An 18,725-nucleotide genomic window follows, 5' to 3' on the forward strand; every position below is an offset into this window, starting at 1 on the left:
TGAAGTTCTGTGTATATCTCTTAGTGTATTCTCGAGTGTAGGATTGCATTTTAGAAGTACTGTTTTCACATTTTTAAAAAAAGTAAAATGTATTTATCCTTCCTGTTTCTGGTTTCCAGTTTAACCCACCAGAAAATGGGTCCACTGAATTAATTATATTTTCTTTGATACTATATATTTATAAATTGCTATTATAATTTGATTGTAATATATATGATGGTAATTCACCATACGTTTTCAAGTACATACGTAGTAGGCTTTACCTAGCTTCCATGCATTTCTGTTATGAGGCAGTAGGGATTATATTTCAGCTCCTCTACTGTACACTGCGACTGGCAAAGTGGATGGCCTAAGGACTACATTGACAGGTGTCAATCAGCATTAGTCTTCTGACATCAGCTGACCTTTGCCACTTTATACTAAAGGTCTGGACTGATATTTTCTCCTGTTCTTCCTTGGCTGCAGACTAGCAAAACCCCTTTTTTGTTTGCCTAAAGTAGTTTCTGTGAGTGTCTATGCTCAGTGGTTGCATGGCCTTTACAGATTGAGAATGAAAGAAGAGAGCCAGTTCCTTCAGTGGGGTAACTTATGCTTAAAATACAAAAAAGTGGGTTCTGCTAATTCTGTTGGTCAGCTAGCAAAAGGAAGGCTGCAGATACCTCCTCTTCCTTCAGTGATGGCATTAATGGAGTCTCTTCCCTCTGTCCTTTTGTCAGTATTTGTAAACAGAGACTCTTTTCCTCCATCTGATCTTGTTAAGTTGGCCAAGAGATCAAAAATCATAGTTAAGAACTAAGGAACAGAAAACCGGTGCAGTTGTATAGCCTCAATTCCTTAGGAAACCAAGCAGAGGTGGGGTAAGAAGGATTGTGGGCAGCAACTTTTTAAGTTCCCCAGATTGCTGTGGCCTGAGGGGAGGAATACAGACTTTCTTATCTTTACTAGGACTTTTAGCTAAAGAAAATGGGATGTTTTGCCTTGTAAAAGCAAGATTCGAATGAGAGGATTAAAGGGAAGGATCCTGAGAAGTCCAGGAAGACAGTGATTGGCACTACTATGGTTAAGTATAAGAACATAGAAAATACCAAATAAAATTGCAGGAGAGGGAAGGAAGTAGGAGATGTTTTGATAAGAAGTCAGGAGTCTTGGTTACATCCAGGCACCTGAATGGTGCTCTGGCATTCCTGTGTGAATGAAAACCAGGAGAAGGGAATGGAAGAAAGAAGATGAAAAGCACCAGGTTTTTTTGAAACATACAGCTTGTGTGGGTGTCAGCATCCATGGAGTAGCATTGCATTTCAGAGAAATTTGCCAAGCAGACAAATAATTCCTTTTCCTTGCCCTGTCTTGTCCTTTACACACATAAGCTTTGTCCTGGATTTGAAGAGCTGCGGGAAGACAGCGCTGCTTACAGGAGAGGCTTGTGCTGCTGGAAGGGAGCCACCCGAACATCAGAGCAGCAGGCAGTAGTCTAGCACCTGCTGCCCTTTGAGAGCTAAGAGCTGTGGAGACTGCTAAGTAGGTAAAGTACTGACCACTTAAACACAGAAAAGGCTACCTTCCAGATGGCTAGACAAAAGGTCACATGAATTATACAGTGAGTTAGCTCCTGCAGCTTGATGACGTTTTCAGATGGGTTTCTGAGCAGTCACCCAGGCAATGTCTAAGCAAATCTATCTAGACTGTCTGCCTCAGTCCTTAAAACACAGAGGAAGGAGAAAATGCTTGTCTCCAGTATGTACAGAAGAAGCCATCTTTCTCTACCTGCCTTCCCAATCAAAGAAGGGAGATTTTTTCCTTTCTGACAGCCTCATACTGTCCGAACTCAACAAAGACAACTTCAGAGCAGTGGTTTTTCAACCTGGTTTGGATCTGAGTAAGTATCAGTTGTGGACAGCTGTGTAGAGAAATGAAACCTCCTGACAGTAGGTTTGTCGTTCTGCAGTTGTTTCTGTGCGCTGTGTGGAGGTACCTCTGAATTCCGAGGTGAGAGATGGATAGGGGCCCACTCTCAGTTTTTGGAGTGTTGCACCCACCCCTGGCCATCCATTTTACCAGCAGGGGTCTTAATGTCTATTTGCATATTCAGTAGCCTGAAAAAAGCATATGCACACACAAAAAAAAAGGCAAACCCCCCAACAATAGTGTTTCCTACTGTGCTGATTCTCATCAGAAATACTAAAAACTACTCAAACATGGAACAGTATTCAGATTACCCTAAGTCAGTTTGAAGTTACACTGTAACCACAAAGGGTAGCGTGGATTCATTCACTGGCTATGTAGAGAGCTGAGAACAGCAACTGAGTGACTTGAGCTCAGCTGAGGCTCAGAGTTATGGTCATACAGATAGTAATAATATCACATACGTAGTAACAATAATAGCAGCTATGGAAAAGGTTAGAGCTTCAGAACCTCTTACAGGCAAAATAAGCAGTGATCTTATTTGAGGCTTTCTTCTGACTTAGTCATACACAGTTTGCCCTTCAAGGAGTAGTATTTGTATGTTTGCATTCTTCTGTATGTTTGAGTGTGGAAGCTTATAAACTTCTGTTCTGTTTTGAAATAAGATGAATGTAAAAATCTTGGCATGGTCTTATTTTGGTAATAAGATTGCATGCGGATGTCCTTGTGGTTAAATTAAAAAAAAAAAAAAAAAAATTAGATTTCCTGTGAAAGGGTGGTTGTTTGCAGATGGATTGATTAATGACTGAGATGAGAGATGCACATAAAACTACATGATCTTGCTCATGAACCCCTAATGTAACTCATTTAAAATCTCTGGGTTTTTTTCTGTGGAATTGAATTTGATATTGCCATTAAAAGGATAGCATCAACTTGGAAAAGTGAATTTTTATTCTGATTTCTTTTTGGGTTTCCTGCTTCTCCCTCCACCTTAAGTCTTTCAGGTGCAAATTCCATTTCCAGAATTCATTGAAAGAAAACAGTTTTATAATTAAAAACCTCGTGTTATATGGCAACCTTTAGATTGTTTAGAATAGCCAATATCAAATACCAAAAGTCTTTAAAATGTCTGATGCTCCCCGGAGTGGAACAACTGTTCTGTACCTGTGTGTATGTGGCAAATGATGACACAGAGTTCAACTAATGTAATAGCATCTGCAAGCCCACCCACTTCACTGGACTTCAATCTCTTACAGGATTGGTGCAGTCAAGTTATTTAGGCTGACTTTTAAATAAAGCCACACAGATCACAGTGAAAGCTTTAGAGCCTCGTCAGGAATGTATGTATTCCTTTAAATATGCTGGTATACAAAGAAAATTTGATTTTATTTTTGTTAATTTTTTTTTTCCAGTGCTGTTTTTGTCTTCTCTTGGTCATCCTCTAGTGTTTGGCTTTCACAAGAATGGAGAATTCAGGATTTTTCTTTCAACCTTTAAAGTCTGCAAACTCTGCCTGGAAAACAGGCTGGTTCCTGAGCTTCCTGGCACGGCTGCTTTTTAACCAGAATCAAAGTGGAAAAATGTAACCTTTTGTAGTGCTCTTGTGGTATGACCTCTGGAAACGGGGTGAACAATTTAAAGCTTCCTGCTACATGTTAAAACCAACAGAAAATGTTTTTGGGTTTTTTTTTTTTTTCCCCTGCTTCTGCCTCTTACCCTCTTCCAATACTTTCGCTTGCCAGAGCTTTTCATTTAACCCTTTTTTTCTTTTAAGCTCTTCCTTCCTCCTCGATCCTGTTTTACCCTTGTTGATGCCCTCTCATAAGGCATTAGAGGGAAGCAGAATCGTGTGTATGTATGTGTGCGCAGGGCAGGGGGGAGAGCAGGCGGGTATGTGTCAAATTTGTTTTTTTTAACTGTCAGCATTCTCTGTCCCAGCTTCTTTGTTTTGCTCAAGCTCCATCTGCAGCCATGCCACTAAACTTGTTTTTCACTGCTGCTCACTGCCATTTATATTTTAATTTCTGCTTGTATCAAATCAAAAGCTGTGCCTCTATCTTAATCTATAATGTTTTGCACCTGCAATATTTACCATTTGGGTAACTGAAACTTCCAACATAAATACCTACTATGTGGTCAGTAAATGTGTGAGCGAGGAGAAGAGTTAGGCTATTTAAATGCAATTATAAGCTCGCTGTTAAAAATTGTAGAAGGACTTTTTAGCCATGGAACTTGGCTCCTGTTTAGTTCAGAAGTTTGTTCACAAATTACTGGTGTGAATTGGTTGTGACTTTAGAGGAACTCTACTAATCAGCTCAAGATCACCCCATGATATTTCTGATTATGTCCCTATGTTCTAGTTATGTGTTGTTATATTCATCTGGGTGTTAAACCATTCGTTCAGTTTACCTGATAGTAGAAAATGCAGCTTCTTACTAACTGCATCTTCAGTTTCTCACTTGGACATGACTCTTGGAAGACTTAATTGCATTTTAGGAACTTCAAGCAGGATTTTTTAGGGGGTGTTTGGGGTTGGTTGGTTTGGTTGGTTTTGTAGGGTGGGTTTTGTTTTTTTTCTTTTACATTCATGGTAATGTGTTTTCTCCCTTGAGGGTGATGTTTAATTTTTTTCCCCTGTATTAATACTGTAATATTTGAAAGCGGATTGTAATGACATCTAACATTTTGTTCTAATTGTACTTCAGGCTGAGGTCAAGCAAACAAACAAAGTAATCATTATGTTTTTAGCATTCTTTTTTTAATGAGCACATTAAAATTACTCACAGCTACACGATCAGCTGTGAAGAGAAGGCAGAAACGTGGAACTCTGAGTAGCACTGTCTTTTTGAACCAATTTATGGAAAAATAATAGACTAAAGGGATATGTAAGGACTCTGGTGGGAAATAAATGGCATCATGTTGTTGACGGAAAGGGTTTTGGCATAAGGCTTGTTGTGACTGTTTCTGTGGCTTAGAAAGGAATTTCCTACAGACTGGACTAACCATTAAAAAAATGTCTCTACTTTTAGGAGTTCAAGGCATACAGTGGAGTCTTCCCGGGGAAGATGTCTTTGACAATGAAAGCCCGTTGTCTGGACAAAAGAGGAAGTTTCTTTAAGGTAAATGGGATATTTATACAGAACATAAAGCACATGGTTTTATGTGAAATGAGTGCTTCAGAATGCACAGTACAGTCTGTGATATGTAGCAAGCCTTTTCTGTAAAATGGGAAGCACTTTCTTAAGCATCTCTTTTTACAGGTGGTATTCATGGTTAGATTACTAGCCAGTTATTTCATGTGTATATCACTTTCCTGTACACCAAATAGGATATTTGGTGTAAAACAGCTTGTGGCTTTCTTTGCTGCTAATGCTGAGAACTTTATTATGCACAGGCATAAAATTATTAGAGCTTTCATAAACTGGATTTGTGTAGTTTAAAGTTGTGGTACAGGTTTATGATTTCCATTATTGGATTGAAAATTGGTTTCATTTCCTTGCCTATTTTAAGAAAAACTGTTGGGAGCTCCTTGTTTCTGTGTAATCTGAACACTCAAAAGAATACTGTCTTTGTATTCTCAATGTATATTTCAGTCCTTTTTGTGTTTTGGTGGTTTTGCTTTGTTTGTAGGTTTTGGTTGGTTGGTTTTTTTAAAGTCTAAGTGCATCTTGTTTGAAATCAACACGAAGCTGGTGCTTAGCTCACTGCCGTACTCTCAAAAATGCAGCAAGGCAGATGTCTATGTCTTTGGGTGCCTACATACTTTTTTAAAAGAGTCTAATGCTTCCTCCCTCAAGATACTAAGCCCAGCTTCCTGGATGATACAGGCACTGAAAGCTGGTAGTTCTGTTCTGGCATGGATGTGCTTATAGAGAGAAAATGGGAATAATTCCATTTACTGTTTCTGTGTTCTGAGGGCTGTTTTGAGATGTCGTGTGGCTTACAGCACACCTAATACAGCATATTCCAGTGAGAAATATGTTTCAGGTGAGAGCCCTTCTGTCTCCCCTCAATTCCATTCCATCACAGAATGGAGTTGATGCATGGCAATGTACAAAAGGAGCCAGGAAGGCAGGATGCAACATATGGTCTCCTAATGCCCCTGGGAAACACCTGGGAATACAGGCATGGGTAGAGAGGCCTCTCCAGACTTGAGGTGGTACTCAGAGATGCAGGCAGGTAGAACCCTCTGTTGAAGCACCTTCAAATACTCCCTGGAACTCTTTAGAAATGCATTTCTCCTTGGGTGTGAATATCTGATTTTTGTCCCGCTAACCTCATTATAGCTGGAAACTGGAACCTTGAGAACTGCATGAGAAAGGATGTACTTCAGATTCATTGCCTGCAGTCATTAGGTTTTGTGCATCTTATGTGATCATCTTCACTTCTACATAGTTATAAATCACTTCTGTCTCTGGGAACTTCTGTCAAGGATTAAACTTGATGAGTTAATTTTGCTTTTTCCCCAGTATTTCCTGCAGAGTTAACTTGCATGATTGGCCCCAGATTTGCTGAGCAGTAGTAGCTTAGCTCAGGTGTGAACAATCACACTGCAAAAGTAAGCATGGGTTACAGTGTCCTCTCTCCTGCCTCCTGCTCTATGTGATGTTTGTTAAGGCTTTGGGGGAATCAGTCAGAGGGCTTTCAGCGCTGCAGTGAGCTTACTGTTTTCTGGGGGAATGTAGGAACATGTCTTGGTCTTTTTATATGACAGAGACTGACTTTGGAGAACTGTCATCTTTCAGGTTGGCATCACAAAAAGCAGAAGTGCGGCAGGAGTTATCAGTACGGTTTTCAAAAGACGACTGAATCCCATTAACTTTTTTTCATTTATGAATAATGGAGGAGGTCTGGAGGCAGTGCTGAAGTTAATTGTAGAGAAGGTTGTAGTTAAAATTTTCTTCCAGAAAAAGGATTAGTTGATCTGAAATGTAGTTAACAAAGCCTTCATGTGCACTGTGTGAGTACAGCTGCAAACACCATATACTTCTAGAGAGCAGGACAGGGAGAATAAGTGTCCAGGCAGTGCCACTGTACTGAAAGTATGCTGACCTATCAAACTGTGGTGTCCTGCCACTGGCCAGGAAGATATGTGTATCTTTTTGATGTGAGGAGGAGAGTAAACTGTCACATAGACCAGCTTGGCATCAGGGTTAAATACAACAGAGTTGAACTTGTCTGTTCTGCACTAGAATTTTGCTTTTTATATAATGCCAGGGTTACAGTGGCTGTCTTGCTGGGCAAGGCTTTGCTCTAGGGAGCAATCAAAATTTACAGGTGCTTCTGAGCACTGAATTAACTTACCTTGATTGCTTCCCTTAGAATATTGTTTGCCTGCTGTAGCTTCTTCCAGTGAAAGATGCTAATACTTGCTGCCATCTCAGCTTATATTAAGAAAAAGCGTACTGCTTTTCTTTTTTCTAGTACTGCAGCAAATGTGATTGATCATCCAAAGCTCTAAGTAGTGGCAAGCAGCTGCCACTTTACTGACTGTTCCTAGCTCCTGCCGCCTCTGCTGCTACCAGTGCACCATGCTCTCCTCACTGGTCCCATGCCACACATTGCAGGTGTTGCTGTTTCCATTCCCTCTATTCCTCTGGGACAGAAATGCCATTCTTCTGCTGCCTGAATCTGATCATAATGTTTGGAGGGGTAAGGGGTGAGGGTGGGTGTTCTAGCAGATGATAAATACGCTCATGATAGGTTACAGGCAAAGGGGAACAAGCAAGTGGTGGCTGGTGCCTTTAGCACATGGAGAGCTATAATGACTGCCAGTGCAGTGTGCAGGACCAGTTTCTGTGTCAGCAGCTTCATAGTACTGTTGTAGTGACACAGAAGCACACTGAAGCGTTTTTCATGTGTTGCGTGTTTTCTTTATCTTAAGGCAATCTTACCAAGCCAACCTTTAGGAAACAAATGATCAGTGCTCCAGTGACAACATGTTTTCCTCTTTGGCTTGCCCAGAGCTTCATGTGGTCAGCAATAAACAGGGTCTTCTGGAGACAGGAACCACTTCTAGGTTTTGCAACACACCTTTGTTACATCTTGTATCTCATAAGCACAAACATTATCCTTGTTTGGCAGTCCACAGGCATATAGGGAGAAAGGTCATATTTTCAAGTCATAGCAAGCAACTGTCTCAGTTATGAGGAGTATTTCTAGGTTGTCACTTACGTGTGTGCTGAAGGAATCACGATGTCAGTGGGACTGTAAACAAGTGCCCATGTCATTTTCTGCAGGCTTTTGGTATCTCCTTGTGTAAGTAATTCTTGTGTGGAACATAGATGCTGGAATAGCTATTTTGTGTGCCTCCTGTTCATGATGTGATGGTTGTAGCTACTCAAAATGATTATGAATGCAGTATGCCGGAGCAATTTCAAGACACCAAACTCTTAAGGCCACAAGAAATATTGTCAATTAAGAAACTAAGGTTGTCCTAAATTTTCCTATAAGACAGCCTGACAGAGGAATGGCCTGAAGAATACTGGGAATAAAAGATGCCTTGAAGCTACCTTTTCAAACCTGTCACCATCTTTGGGAAGTTGCACTGTTGGACCACCGTTCCGAACCTACAGTGTTGAACTGGAAACTGCAGGCAGTCAATGTATCCAGCCTGTGCGTAGTGCACCCGGTGTCTATATGTGTGCATTTGTGTGTACAGCAAAATTACCTTCTCTTTCTTTCCCTCCCCCACATGTGTAAAATTGTGACAACTTACATTTGCTACAGCTGGATGAGTTAGCAAAGCAAACACTTGGCACATCAGATTTTTTCAGTTTACATTATTTTAATTTGCTTGTCTGTGTTTAGGAGACCTAGTAATTAAGATATAGCCTTTTACCTGTGCTGACCTGTACTTCAGAATGCTGTCCTACACACACAGACTGTGTAGTGTACTTCTGCATAGGGCTCTCATGTTGTGCTTGTTACTTTACAGTTGCCCAAGAAACCTTCAGCATGCTGGCATGCAGTTTCTCAGGGCACTTAAATCTAAAAAGACTATCTTACAACTATCAGCAACATTTATGAGAAAATTCACTGACAAATACCAGTGGGAAATTCCAACTTTACTTTTCTTTCTGGTTCTTAAATAGTTCCCATTGCTGTAGCTTCTAACCACCCCTTAGTTTTTTCACGTTGATTTTTTGGATGCTTAGTACGCCATGAAAACAGTGTTGTCCCCATTTTACAAAGAGCAAAGGTCTGTAGTTTTATAGGCTAAATTCTCTGGAGTCTTTATACCTTGCAATTGATGAAGGCTCAGAGGTAGCAAGTAGTAAAAATGAAGCAAAGATGGAGTTAGGCTTGGGTAATTCTGGGACTGAATAGTTTGCCAGTGGTTACAGAGGGAGTCTGTGGTAAAGCAAGGAACTGCATGTATGTCTGACAAACATCCTTTTTGCTGAACCATCCTCCTTCTCGTTAAAATGTTCCAATCTTTATTGAACTGGTATCAGAGGTTTTAGACCATTAAAGCTTTTCTGTCCCAAAATCAAACATCAGGTAAAACTTTGTTGCTTACTGATGAATAAGGCACTGAATAACGTTAGTGGTCTTGAGAATTCATATATCACTGTGCAAAATAACCAGAAATGGCAGCCATGTATAAAAATATTTGATTGTATTCAGACATTTGGACAAGTCCAGAAATAGCATTCCCAGTTTGGCTCATCTCTGGCGCTTTGCCACCTTGTCAACACAGGGTGCTCTTTGAGGGTTGCTACGCTCTGCTTTATCAAAACAGGAAGGAACAGATGTGATGCCAAAGAGGATGCAGGTCTCCAGAAAGAATGAAAAATGAGATGCTGGCAGGATGGGGGGAGGGGGGATGGTAAATGCTGAGGCTCATTTGTCCAGTCTTATACTGATCCTTGCTGTCTTCATCCCATGTTCCCTTGCCAGATTAGAAGCACCGATCTTACCTTTTTCTCTTTAGCTGTTGTAAATTGTGGGGCTTTGAAACATTCTGCAGTGGTCACCTTGGCTGACTCTATCAGTGTGCTTTCAGAAAGATGGCAGTTTTGTTAATTTTCTGTACAAGCTTATTTACATTTCAACACAAAAAACAGGAATTCAGTTGCTGTGCAGTGTCGGATGAGTGATTTTTCTAAAAATGGCCTGAAACAGACATCAAGTCAAAGCCACCTGTTTTCCTCTTGGGACTGGGAAACTCTTCATGAGTTGAATGAGTAAGAAAAAAGGTGACTGTAGCTCCTTGGGAGTGTGTTGCTTCTAGTGAACATGCTTGCTCTGATTTTTGCTGCTTATATAACATCCTGAAAGATGTAAAACATAAAAATGGAATATATATGTTCTGGTGAGAGAGCACTGGGGAGCTGAGATATGTTTGTGGTCTGTATGTAGGAATTACATTGTCACCCCTGCCAGCTTCTAAAAGCTGAGATCAGTCTAGTTGAATGAAGAATCAGTTGGCAATAAGCATGGCGTGATATGTTGTGAAAGGAAACATTGTGGTTTAAGATGTTTGCATTTCATTATTTCATTCATGGAGTTTAGGAATGTAAACAGTTAGTAAATGGGTATTTGTGGCAATCTAATGTTTAGGATAGGTTTGGTTAGGGAATACTGTACTGGGCTGCTATGTGAATTCATGCTGAGTCATAATTATTATTTGGGTTTACAGTGGTTGTATTGTAGTTTCTTTTTAACTTACAGAACAGTGCTTTATCAGAAATAGACTCCAAAGGAAAAACATTAGACACAAAAATGGCTACTTATCATGCTATATAAGGTCTCCTTTTAATTTTGTGAGTTTTTTAAATGTTAAATAATCTACCACCTGAGAAGATGTCATACTTTCAAATACATTTCTTTTCATGTAAACCTCTTTTTTCTGTAGCGTAGCAGGGTAATATCTATTTCATAGTCCTAAACAATCCGCTACAGATTTCTTCAGGTTACTTTTTAAGTCTTGGGGCTCATATATGTTTCTTTATGCTAACAGGGGCCTCTGGCAAATATATCCATCCACTTTGTTGTATTTTCCTTTGGAAACTGCCTCTTATGGTCTTGATTTCAAGTCTGTTGAAACCAATAGATGAGTTTTCCCATTATTTCCAGCAAAATAGGAATCGCACTCTTTGTGAATAGAGAAATTTGTTGGACGAATTCAAATATTCTGAGCCTTCCACTAAGAACAAGGCAGCCTTCTGCTGCTGCTTGTTTTCTCAGGGTTGGATCTAATAATAGTACACAACCAGGGTCCTTCCTGCGTTTTGTAGAAATGGATTATTAACAGCTCATCTTGTATGATGCTAATCATGCAAGCATCATGTACACTGTATAATGACCAGAAATTTCATTGATCCTAAATACCTCAGAAACTATGTCATAAAATCAATGAGTACACCTTATGTTATTTGACGAAAAATTATTTTTCAGGTGCTGTTGTAACAGTATATGTCAGTTAATTGCAAGGATACCTAAATAATGCAACTCCAAAAGAATTTTTTTTTTTAAAAAATCAGAAGAGTAGTTTGTTTTTTTTTTTTCCCCATGAAAAAGAATTTAAGGAAAATTAATTGCCATTTGCAAAAAATATTGGCAGTTTATTAAAAAAAAATGAGGTTTTTATTCCTGAAGATGACTGTTTTAGTTCAGGTGTGGTACCTGCTGGTAGCTGATGAGTCAGTTTGATTGCAGAGTGTGTTCTGTTCTGGGGGACTTTGTAGGTCAGGTTCAGGTTTGATGCTAAGCACTTGATCTAGTTGCCTTGTCCAGGATGTACTGACTTTTCATAGACTAAGGGAAGACTACCTTGTGTCATGGAGGATATGTAGTATACTCCAGAAATTTGGCCTTTAGAAGAGAATGTGAGCATAAGACTGCTTGAAATGTGCCATTTTGTTTAAGTTCTCTTTAGAAAAACAAAAAATAAAATTGCTAAACACATAAAAATTCCTCTCAAGAAAGACAGTTTCTGGCAAGTTCTCTTCAAGGCAGACACACAAATTAAAAAGTGTTAAGATTACAACGTCTTCAGGATAAAACTGTTCTGCAGTGCTTGCCTTATGCTATTCTGATTTAAAGCATTAATAAGTTAAAACCCATTTTAAAATATTTGTTTTCAAGAACTTTAATCTTATATAAGCAAGTACCTTTCCCAGACAAAGATGTAAAAGGCAGTTGTGTTAAAGAGGCTGAACATGGCAGCCATACAAAAATAACTGCAAATAACTTCCGAAGGTAAATTGAATGTTGGAAAGCATCAGAAAACATACTGCCACGGTTAGCTTTTAGGTACAAGTAAACAAGCGCAATGTAGGAAGGTTATACAGTATTTAAATTCCTTTGCATTGTAGATCCGTTCCATCTTCCAGGGTCAAACCAATATATGAAATGATAGCGTGAAGTGTGGAGTGTCAGCTTGAATTTTTGAGCATGTTATTGTGCTGTTAGTACAAGTTGGGTTAAAATTCTTTGCTGTAGTGCCCAGAGATTTTGTTTTCTGGGAGGGAGTTGTTTCATGAATTTTTTTTTTTTCTCCCTTACCCCCCCCAACTCTGGTCAAATCCAGTTAACACAGTTAAGTCAGTTAACAGCCAGGTAGCAACACAGCAAGGCAGGTGTTGAGGGGGTGGCTGAAAGCCCATGGATGCTTCTGTGGAGAGCTCCTTGTATTCTATACTTTTCAGGGAAAGATGCTGAAAAAGACTTTTGTTGTGCAAACCATTGGCCTGTGAGCCACTTGCTCTCTGTAGATGTGTTGGAGAACAGGGCATGTTTGCTGCTGTGATGGTTCTTTATGGCTACAACTAGCCTTGTGGGTGCAAAGACTAAGGTGATGTTGCCCATGAAGAGGAGCTACTTCCGCAGAGCTGATTCATCCTGTTGTGTCTAGCAGCTGGTTCATGGGGAACAGCAGTTTAGCTTTCTTGCAGTTGCTAGTATAGGAATTTTTGCAGGGAAAGAAGTCTGGGCTGTGGTGCTGGCAGCTTATGATTCAAAAGCAGCTGCTAATGGAATAGAGGGTTGCTCCGCTTTGCTTACTGTTTCCCCTTTCTGTCTTTGAAGCAGAAGCACGTGCTTCTCATGCTGCTTCTCACGATACCTAGTGCCTCTTTGTCTCCAACCAGCTGCCAAAATCTCCCCCTTGCCATCTTTACAGCTTCTATGAGTTATGGACAAATCCACTAGCCGCTGTGGTGGGATGTGCGGTCAGCATCAGGCTGGCTTCCCGTGCCCAGCCTGCAGACCACCACACATGAGCGTTCCTGAGGCATCTTGGCTCCCTCCCTCTCCTCGAGTGCAGGTCCGGGGAAAGTAAACGCGGGGTAGACTTTGGGAGTTAGGTGGAGCATTGACTTGCTCTCCTCTTATTCCTGATCAGCTTCTCTGTTTGGATGGTTGATTTATTTGAAGAAGCCAGGGAATTGCCAAGCAGTCTGTCTCCTGCTCTACTTTAATCTTAAGCAAACAGCTGACTTTCCAAGGAAGGCTGTTGAGACACATCTGTTGCCAGGCAGAGCTGAGAGAACCCTTTTCAGCAGTTTGATGATAATCCCTTGAAAACGAATAGATGGTCAATTCCAGCTTGATTGTTCTGAGACTGTCTTTAAGATGCTTGTGCCATTGGCCTTAGGTTTTACCATGCTCCATGCAGTGGAAGGAGCCGGGGGTGGGGTGATTCCTCTGGTTTTATGCTCTCCCTGGGCCCTTTGTGATCCCCCTGCAGCGGGGGATCAGACAGGGTGACCAGCGCATGTAGCACTGGAGTAGAGTTACGCTGCTAATTCAATGAAAAGGCTGCTCTGCTGACCTTATTCAATATTGCATGTGGCAGAGCTCTTACCTACAGTAGGTCTGTTTCATTAACAGATTAAATCCTTGAATAGTGTTTAATAATATGTTGAACTTCAGGTAATGATTTCCATCACGAGTTCCTACTTTAAATGGTCAAATATAGTTGCAGATCATTGTGAATCAGTTGCCATCTATAATGAGACTCCAGGTGCTGACTCATGTTGTGTGCTGGTAGCCGACTAGCGGTGCCTTCCTTCTGAGATGGTTCCATGACAAGAAGCCCTAATGTACTTACAGCTGGCTAAATTGCTCATATTCATGACTACTTGGTGCTTGAAAAACTTAACATTCTCACAGTGAATAGGAAGCATCTTCAGGGAATACTGTGATTTAAAACTGAGCCTTGCTTCATCCGTTAGAAAAGTTAATGTTTTAACTGTTACTGCAGGATGAAGCACGTAAGGTGGTTCTGTTCCTGAATGTAGCTGCATTCATGACTCCACAGACAATGTTAGAGCCTTTGTGGCTATCTGGTGGGAAGAGAGAAAAGGCTGTAATCTGTTCAGTTCAAATAATAATTCAATTCTCAGTTGCGTTCAGGTGCAACTTTGGAAAGGTTTTAACATTGGCAGAGAGTTGCTGCAGCAAGGAAGGGCTGCACACTACCTTATTGCAGCAGTTGGGAGGTTAGGAGATCTGAAAATACTAGAAACTTCACAGTAAACAGAGAATTAATTCCACTTTACTCATTCAGCTGCCAGAGAGACTGGGAAGATTTAATTTGAGAAACCTACTGTTCGGAGGCTAATATGGAAGGTCAAAACTAGTGCTCAGTGTGGCTGGGAGGAGAAGGATATTGCCTTAATTTAAGTCCATCTACTTCTTAATCTAAAAATTCAATATCCTGGCACTGAAGTCAATTACAATTTGCAAGTCTTGTGTTTGCATACTTGAAAAAGGGGCTAAGTTGAAACATGTTGCTCCTGAATGGAGGACAGAAAAATATAGGTCAGGGAAGTGGTGAGATGTATGCCAAGATATGTAGGTAAAGGTGTGAACAATAAAGGAGTAAAAAAAGCAAACATAAGATTGTGCTGAGCAATTACAAGCTCTTTTAAGGAACTGAAATGAAAAGCTTCAGCAGAAGGGATAAGAAGGCTACAAAAGCTGTAGAGACATAGTAAGACTTACATCAACAGGGTTATATCTTATTTAGCAGTAACAACTTGTATGGTTGTTTGACTACCTCACTGCACTTAGCAAACCTAATAATGAATGAAGACTGGAGAAATTTAGCAGGTACTTAAAAGTGAGTATTTTTTTCTTCTGTTTGACATTGGAACTTCTTCTCTTTAATAAAGCAAGCTCTTGGCTGTGTTCTCCACTGTGAAGTGCCGTCAGTTGTGAAATGTGATTTTAATCCAGGAAGAGGAAATCCTAATTTAAGTAATTGATAGGCTGTAATTAAACCTGGAATGGATTTTGTTCACTAAAGGTGTGCTCTGGTGTCACACCCCATATTTAAAAATGGCAAATTGTGTATTTCTTTCCAAACATATATTTATTAGGGTTTTTTGACTTGTGTTTTGTACATCTTGATACAAATAACAAGAAATCCATTGTGTCTGTATTTTAGAATGCTGTTAGTTATTTAACACTAACTTTATGAGGGCACATTCATGTTTGAAACTGGTTGAATAGTTTCAAGAGTGATTATTGTAGCTAGAGACTGTAATGGATTGCTTATCAGAGATTTAGGCCTAGGAGAGTTGATCCTTCCACTTCTACTGCTTAGCCAAAGCTTGGAAGAGAAATGCAATTTTCCTGTCTTTTTACACTTGTAGTCAGCTTCTCTGTTTTGAATTCATTGACTGTTGAACTGAATTAGTGAATACCTCTCTCTCTACAGGTACAGAAGGATTACTGTGCAGAAGGATTGCTGTTAAAAAAATTGGCTAAGTCTATCAGCTGCACTTTCGGTTTGTAGACAAAGACTTTCCATAGATCAGTTGCTTTCTTCTTTAAAACGTGAACAGCAATCCACATGATTAAAAAGTTTATTTAAATTTCATTTGTTTAATGGTTGACTTGAAATCTTGGCATGGCTTGTCATAATTTCAGGTGTTACTTTAAACAGAAAAATGTTTGATTTAAATATCCTGGGAGTTGTTTCTTAGACTGTCACGTGCACACACCCACTTTGAATACAGTGCATGGTAGGGGTGTGCAGCTTTTTATTCCCTGTGGATAGTTGGGTTTGGGTTTTTTTTTTTTCCCATTAGGAAGTGTCAGCCCAAAAGCATGTTTCCTGCTACCGAGTAGATGGCTGGAAGACCTGGGTGGTCTGAATTCCAGGGGTGTCCTGGTCAGATTGCAGTTTTGGGTGGCTAATCCAATCATTGGCTAGTTTGGGGTACCTAAACTGGGGCGTAGGTTCTGTGTTCCAAGGTCAGCACAAAACAGCGCAAAACCTGGGCTATTTGCAGGGTGCCTGAGCAACAGAGCATGATTTCACATTGGGGCTGATGAGATCTAGTGACTTGCTGAAAGGGGCAAATGTACTATTAGCCTGGTGCTGTCCTCCGTTTCCTGGTGTCTGCTCTGGAGCTTGTCTGGCCCCCTCTGAGATTAGATTCAGGTCATTAAGCCAGCAGAAAACTAACAAAAATACAAGGTGAAAAGGTCTTCCAACCTTTTAGCAAGGTGAAGCAGCTAACAGGGCTAGATGAACAGCCAAGCCAGCCCAAGGGAAGAAGTGGAACCTCCCTCTTCGGGGGCAGCACACCATAGTGTGAAACTCCCCCTCCATCAGGTCAGTGAGAATTGCAGCTGTATTGCATTTCAGAGGATTGCAAGAATAAATATATTAAGGATGATGATGCTAAGGCGGTAGAGGCTTTAAAAGAGAAAAAACAATGCAGTGTGATCTGCAAGATGCAGTCAGCTGTGTACTGGCTAGAGCCAGGTACTGCTCTCTGAGCATCCAGGTCAAAGCTTCCCTCTAAGGCGATGCTGCTGTCCATAACCACTGTCAGATGTGCATGATGATGCAATGGCTTTCTAGTGAGGCTCATCTGACAGCAGTGGCATGTGTATTTTTCATGGTGTAAAGCCAATGTGGGGGCTGGATTCATCCCTTATGCAGAAAGAGGAATGAATTTACCCATGCCTAGGAGGTGCTGTTTCATGGGCGTGCCGAGTGCTGCAGTGAGGTGCAAGGCTGCTCCGTCAGGATGACGTGGGTTCCTCCTGCTGCTCTTTGTCATGGTCAGGAAGACATTGCTCACATCTTGCCACAGTGACTCAGGGGGTATTTGAGAGTCAGCAGGTGGAAGATCTTTGTAAACTGTGATGCCAGTGGTACAGTATGGCTGAGAGCTCTGATCTTGACAGAAAGAAACCTATGGTGTGGATGTAGTAGATGGTAATTTATTCTCACTTAAGGTATATTTAATGGTGTTGGCCTATTGTAAGCAGAAATTGAAACTTCTTTTGAATTGATTGGAATAATGCTGCACAGCAAAGGAGGGTGTGAATTTTTGAGGTAGAGGAAAACTTCCAATAAAACAGTATAGGAGAATGTTGCCTGCAATTCTTTGAAAATGCTGCTGTACTGAGCTACCAAACACTAGTGGGACTCAGGGTTGTGTCTTGTGGGTGACTATGAAGGCTGTTCTAACTTGGACTGGAAAGCTGTTTTTACTTCATCTGCCAGGGTTTTTGTTTGTTCTGAGGTGTGGGAGTGGTGGTAGAGGAGGTGGCATCACTGCAAACCTTTTCATTAAGTTTCACTACAGGCAGGAGAGAGGGAATACTGCCAGGGTTTATATACTGTCATGGTGCAGTGTGTCAAGCAAACTTGATGCAGTTGCCGCAAAGAATGTCCAAGACAGCGTGCTTTGCAAACTTCATAGTTGGTTTCTCCTCAACAAAACATTTCCCAGACATCTGGCTAGCAAATGCTGTATTTCTCAGGATACAGCCCTAGTGCTAATCTCACCTGCTTTAAAATGAGTTCTTGTCCTTGTGTCCAAAATTAGGATTGTGTTCCACCTGAGCTGAAGTGTTACAAGGCAGTTCTCTTTTAATTGAGTTGTTCTGTTCGAGTGCAGTCCAGGACCTAATGTGAAAAGCAGCCACCCATTTCCTTCTTGCTTTGTTACTTTTCATCTACCACAATGTCGTAATGCTGGCTGAGTGTCCCTTCTGAAATAACTCTTGCAGATGGAACTCTTCTAATTATATCTTTTTATTTGAGAAAGGAAATGCTACAAACGATCAAATAATTTAGTTCTTTTAAGCTGCTGTATAATATGTTGAGGCTGCAGGTTTAATATATTCAAATAAAACAGCTAGCCAACCTGGAAGGTTTTGTACTGGCACAAAACTCCAAGAACGATTATAAGTGGCCCCAACCCTTACATTTTCCTTTGCAAGGGGAAGTCAAAAAAGGATGGAGTTTAAAAAAAAAAAAAAAAAAAAAAAAAGTTTGTGATCTCTGGTGACTAAACTTGCCCGGGCTTCTTTTCCACGCCTCTTCCACTCACTTGACGTCATACTATTTTTGTCCCTTTCTAGCTCATTGACACAATTGCCTCAGAAATCGGAGAACTGAAACAGGAGATGGTACAGACAGATCTCACAGTGGAAGATGAATCTGCTGATTTGCGAAGGTGATTAAAATGTTTATTTTCATAGTTCCTGGAGGTGTACCATGACAGGAATGTTTTCATTGTGCTCTCTTCTTGGGTGACTTATGTCCTAGCAGTTTTCGTCCTAGCAACATAGGGGGTATAGATTGTCTTGCTCTTGATTCAAGGAATTTGCTTTTGTGCAGGAGGAGCACCCAGAGATTCAGTTGTTCTGTGTATTTGCCTTAATATCTTCTAAAAGCAACTGAACTTCACTTCTACTTCCTTGCTACAAATCTTGGGTACTGATGAATGTCTAAAGCAGGAAACTACTAATGTAATTCCCATTGTTTGTGGTAATAAGCTTTGCTTTCAGGCTGTAAAGACTAAAAATGTCCGCTGCTTCAAGTGGCTCTGTGAAGATTAAAC

General features: G+C 40.5%; 1 protein-coding gene across 1 annotated transcript in view; it reads left to right on the top strand.

Moving 5' to 3' along the window:
* The first annotated feature begins 4,936 nt into the window (after positions 1 to 4,936).
* RIN2 (Ras and Rab interactor 2) overlaps positions 4,937 to 18,725 on the top strand; it is a 51,854-nt gene continuing 38,065 nt past the window's right edge. The window contains exons 1-2 of the mRNA XM_010574914.1: positions 4,937 to 5,021; positions 18,244 to 18,338. Of these exons, the coding sequence (XP_010573216.1) occupies positions 4,968 to 5,021; positions 18,244 to 18,338 (149 nt within the window). The 5' untranslated portion in view covers positions 4,937 to 4,967. The remainder of the gene's footprint in view (positions 5,022 to 18,243; positions 18,339 to 18,725) is intronic.

Source organism: Haliaeetus leucocephalus, unplaced genomic scaffold (assembly GCF_000737465.1).
Source record: "Haliaeetus leucocephalus isolate CR32 unplaced genomic scaffold, Haliaeetus_leucocephalus-4.0 Scaffold450, whole genome shotgun sequence".
NCBI classification, from domain to species: Eukaryota; Metazoa; Chordata; class Aves; order Accipitriformes; family Accipitridae; genus Haliaeetus; species Haliaeetus leucocephalus.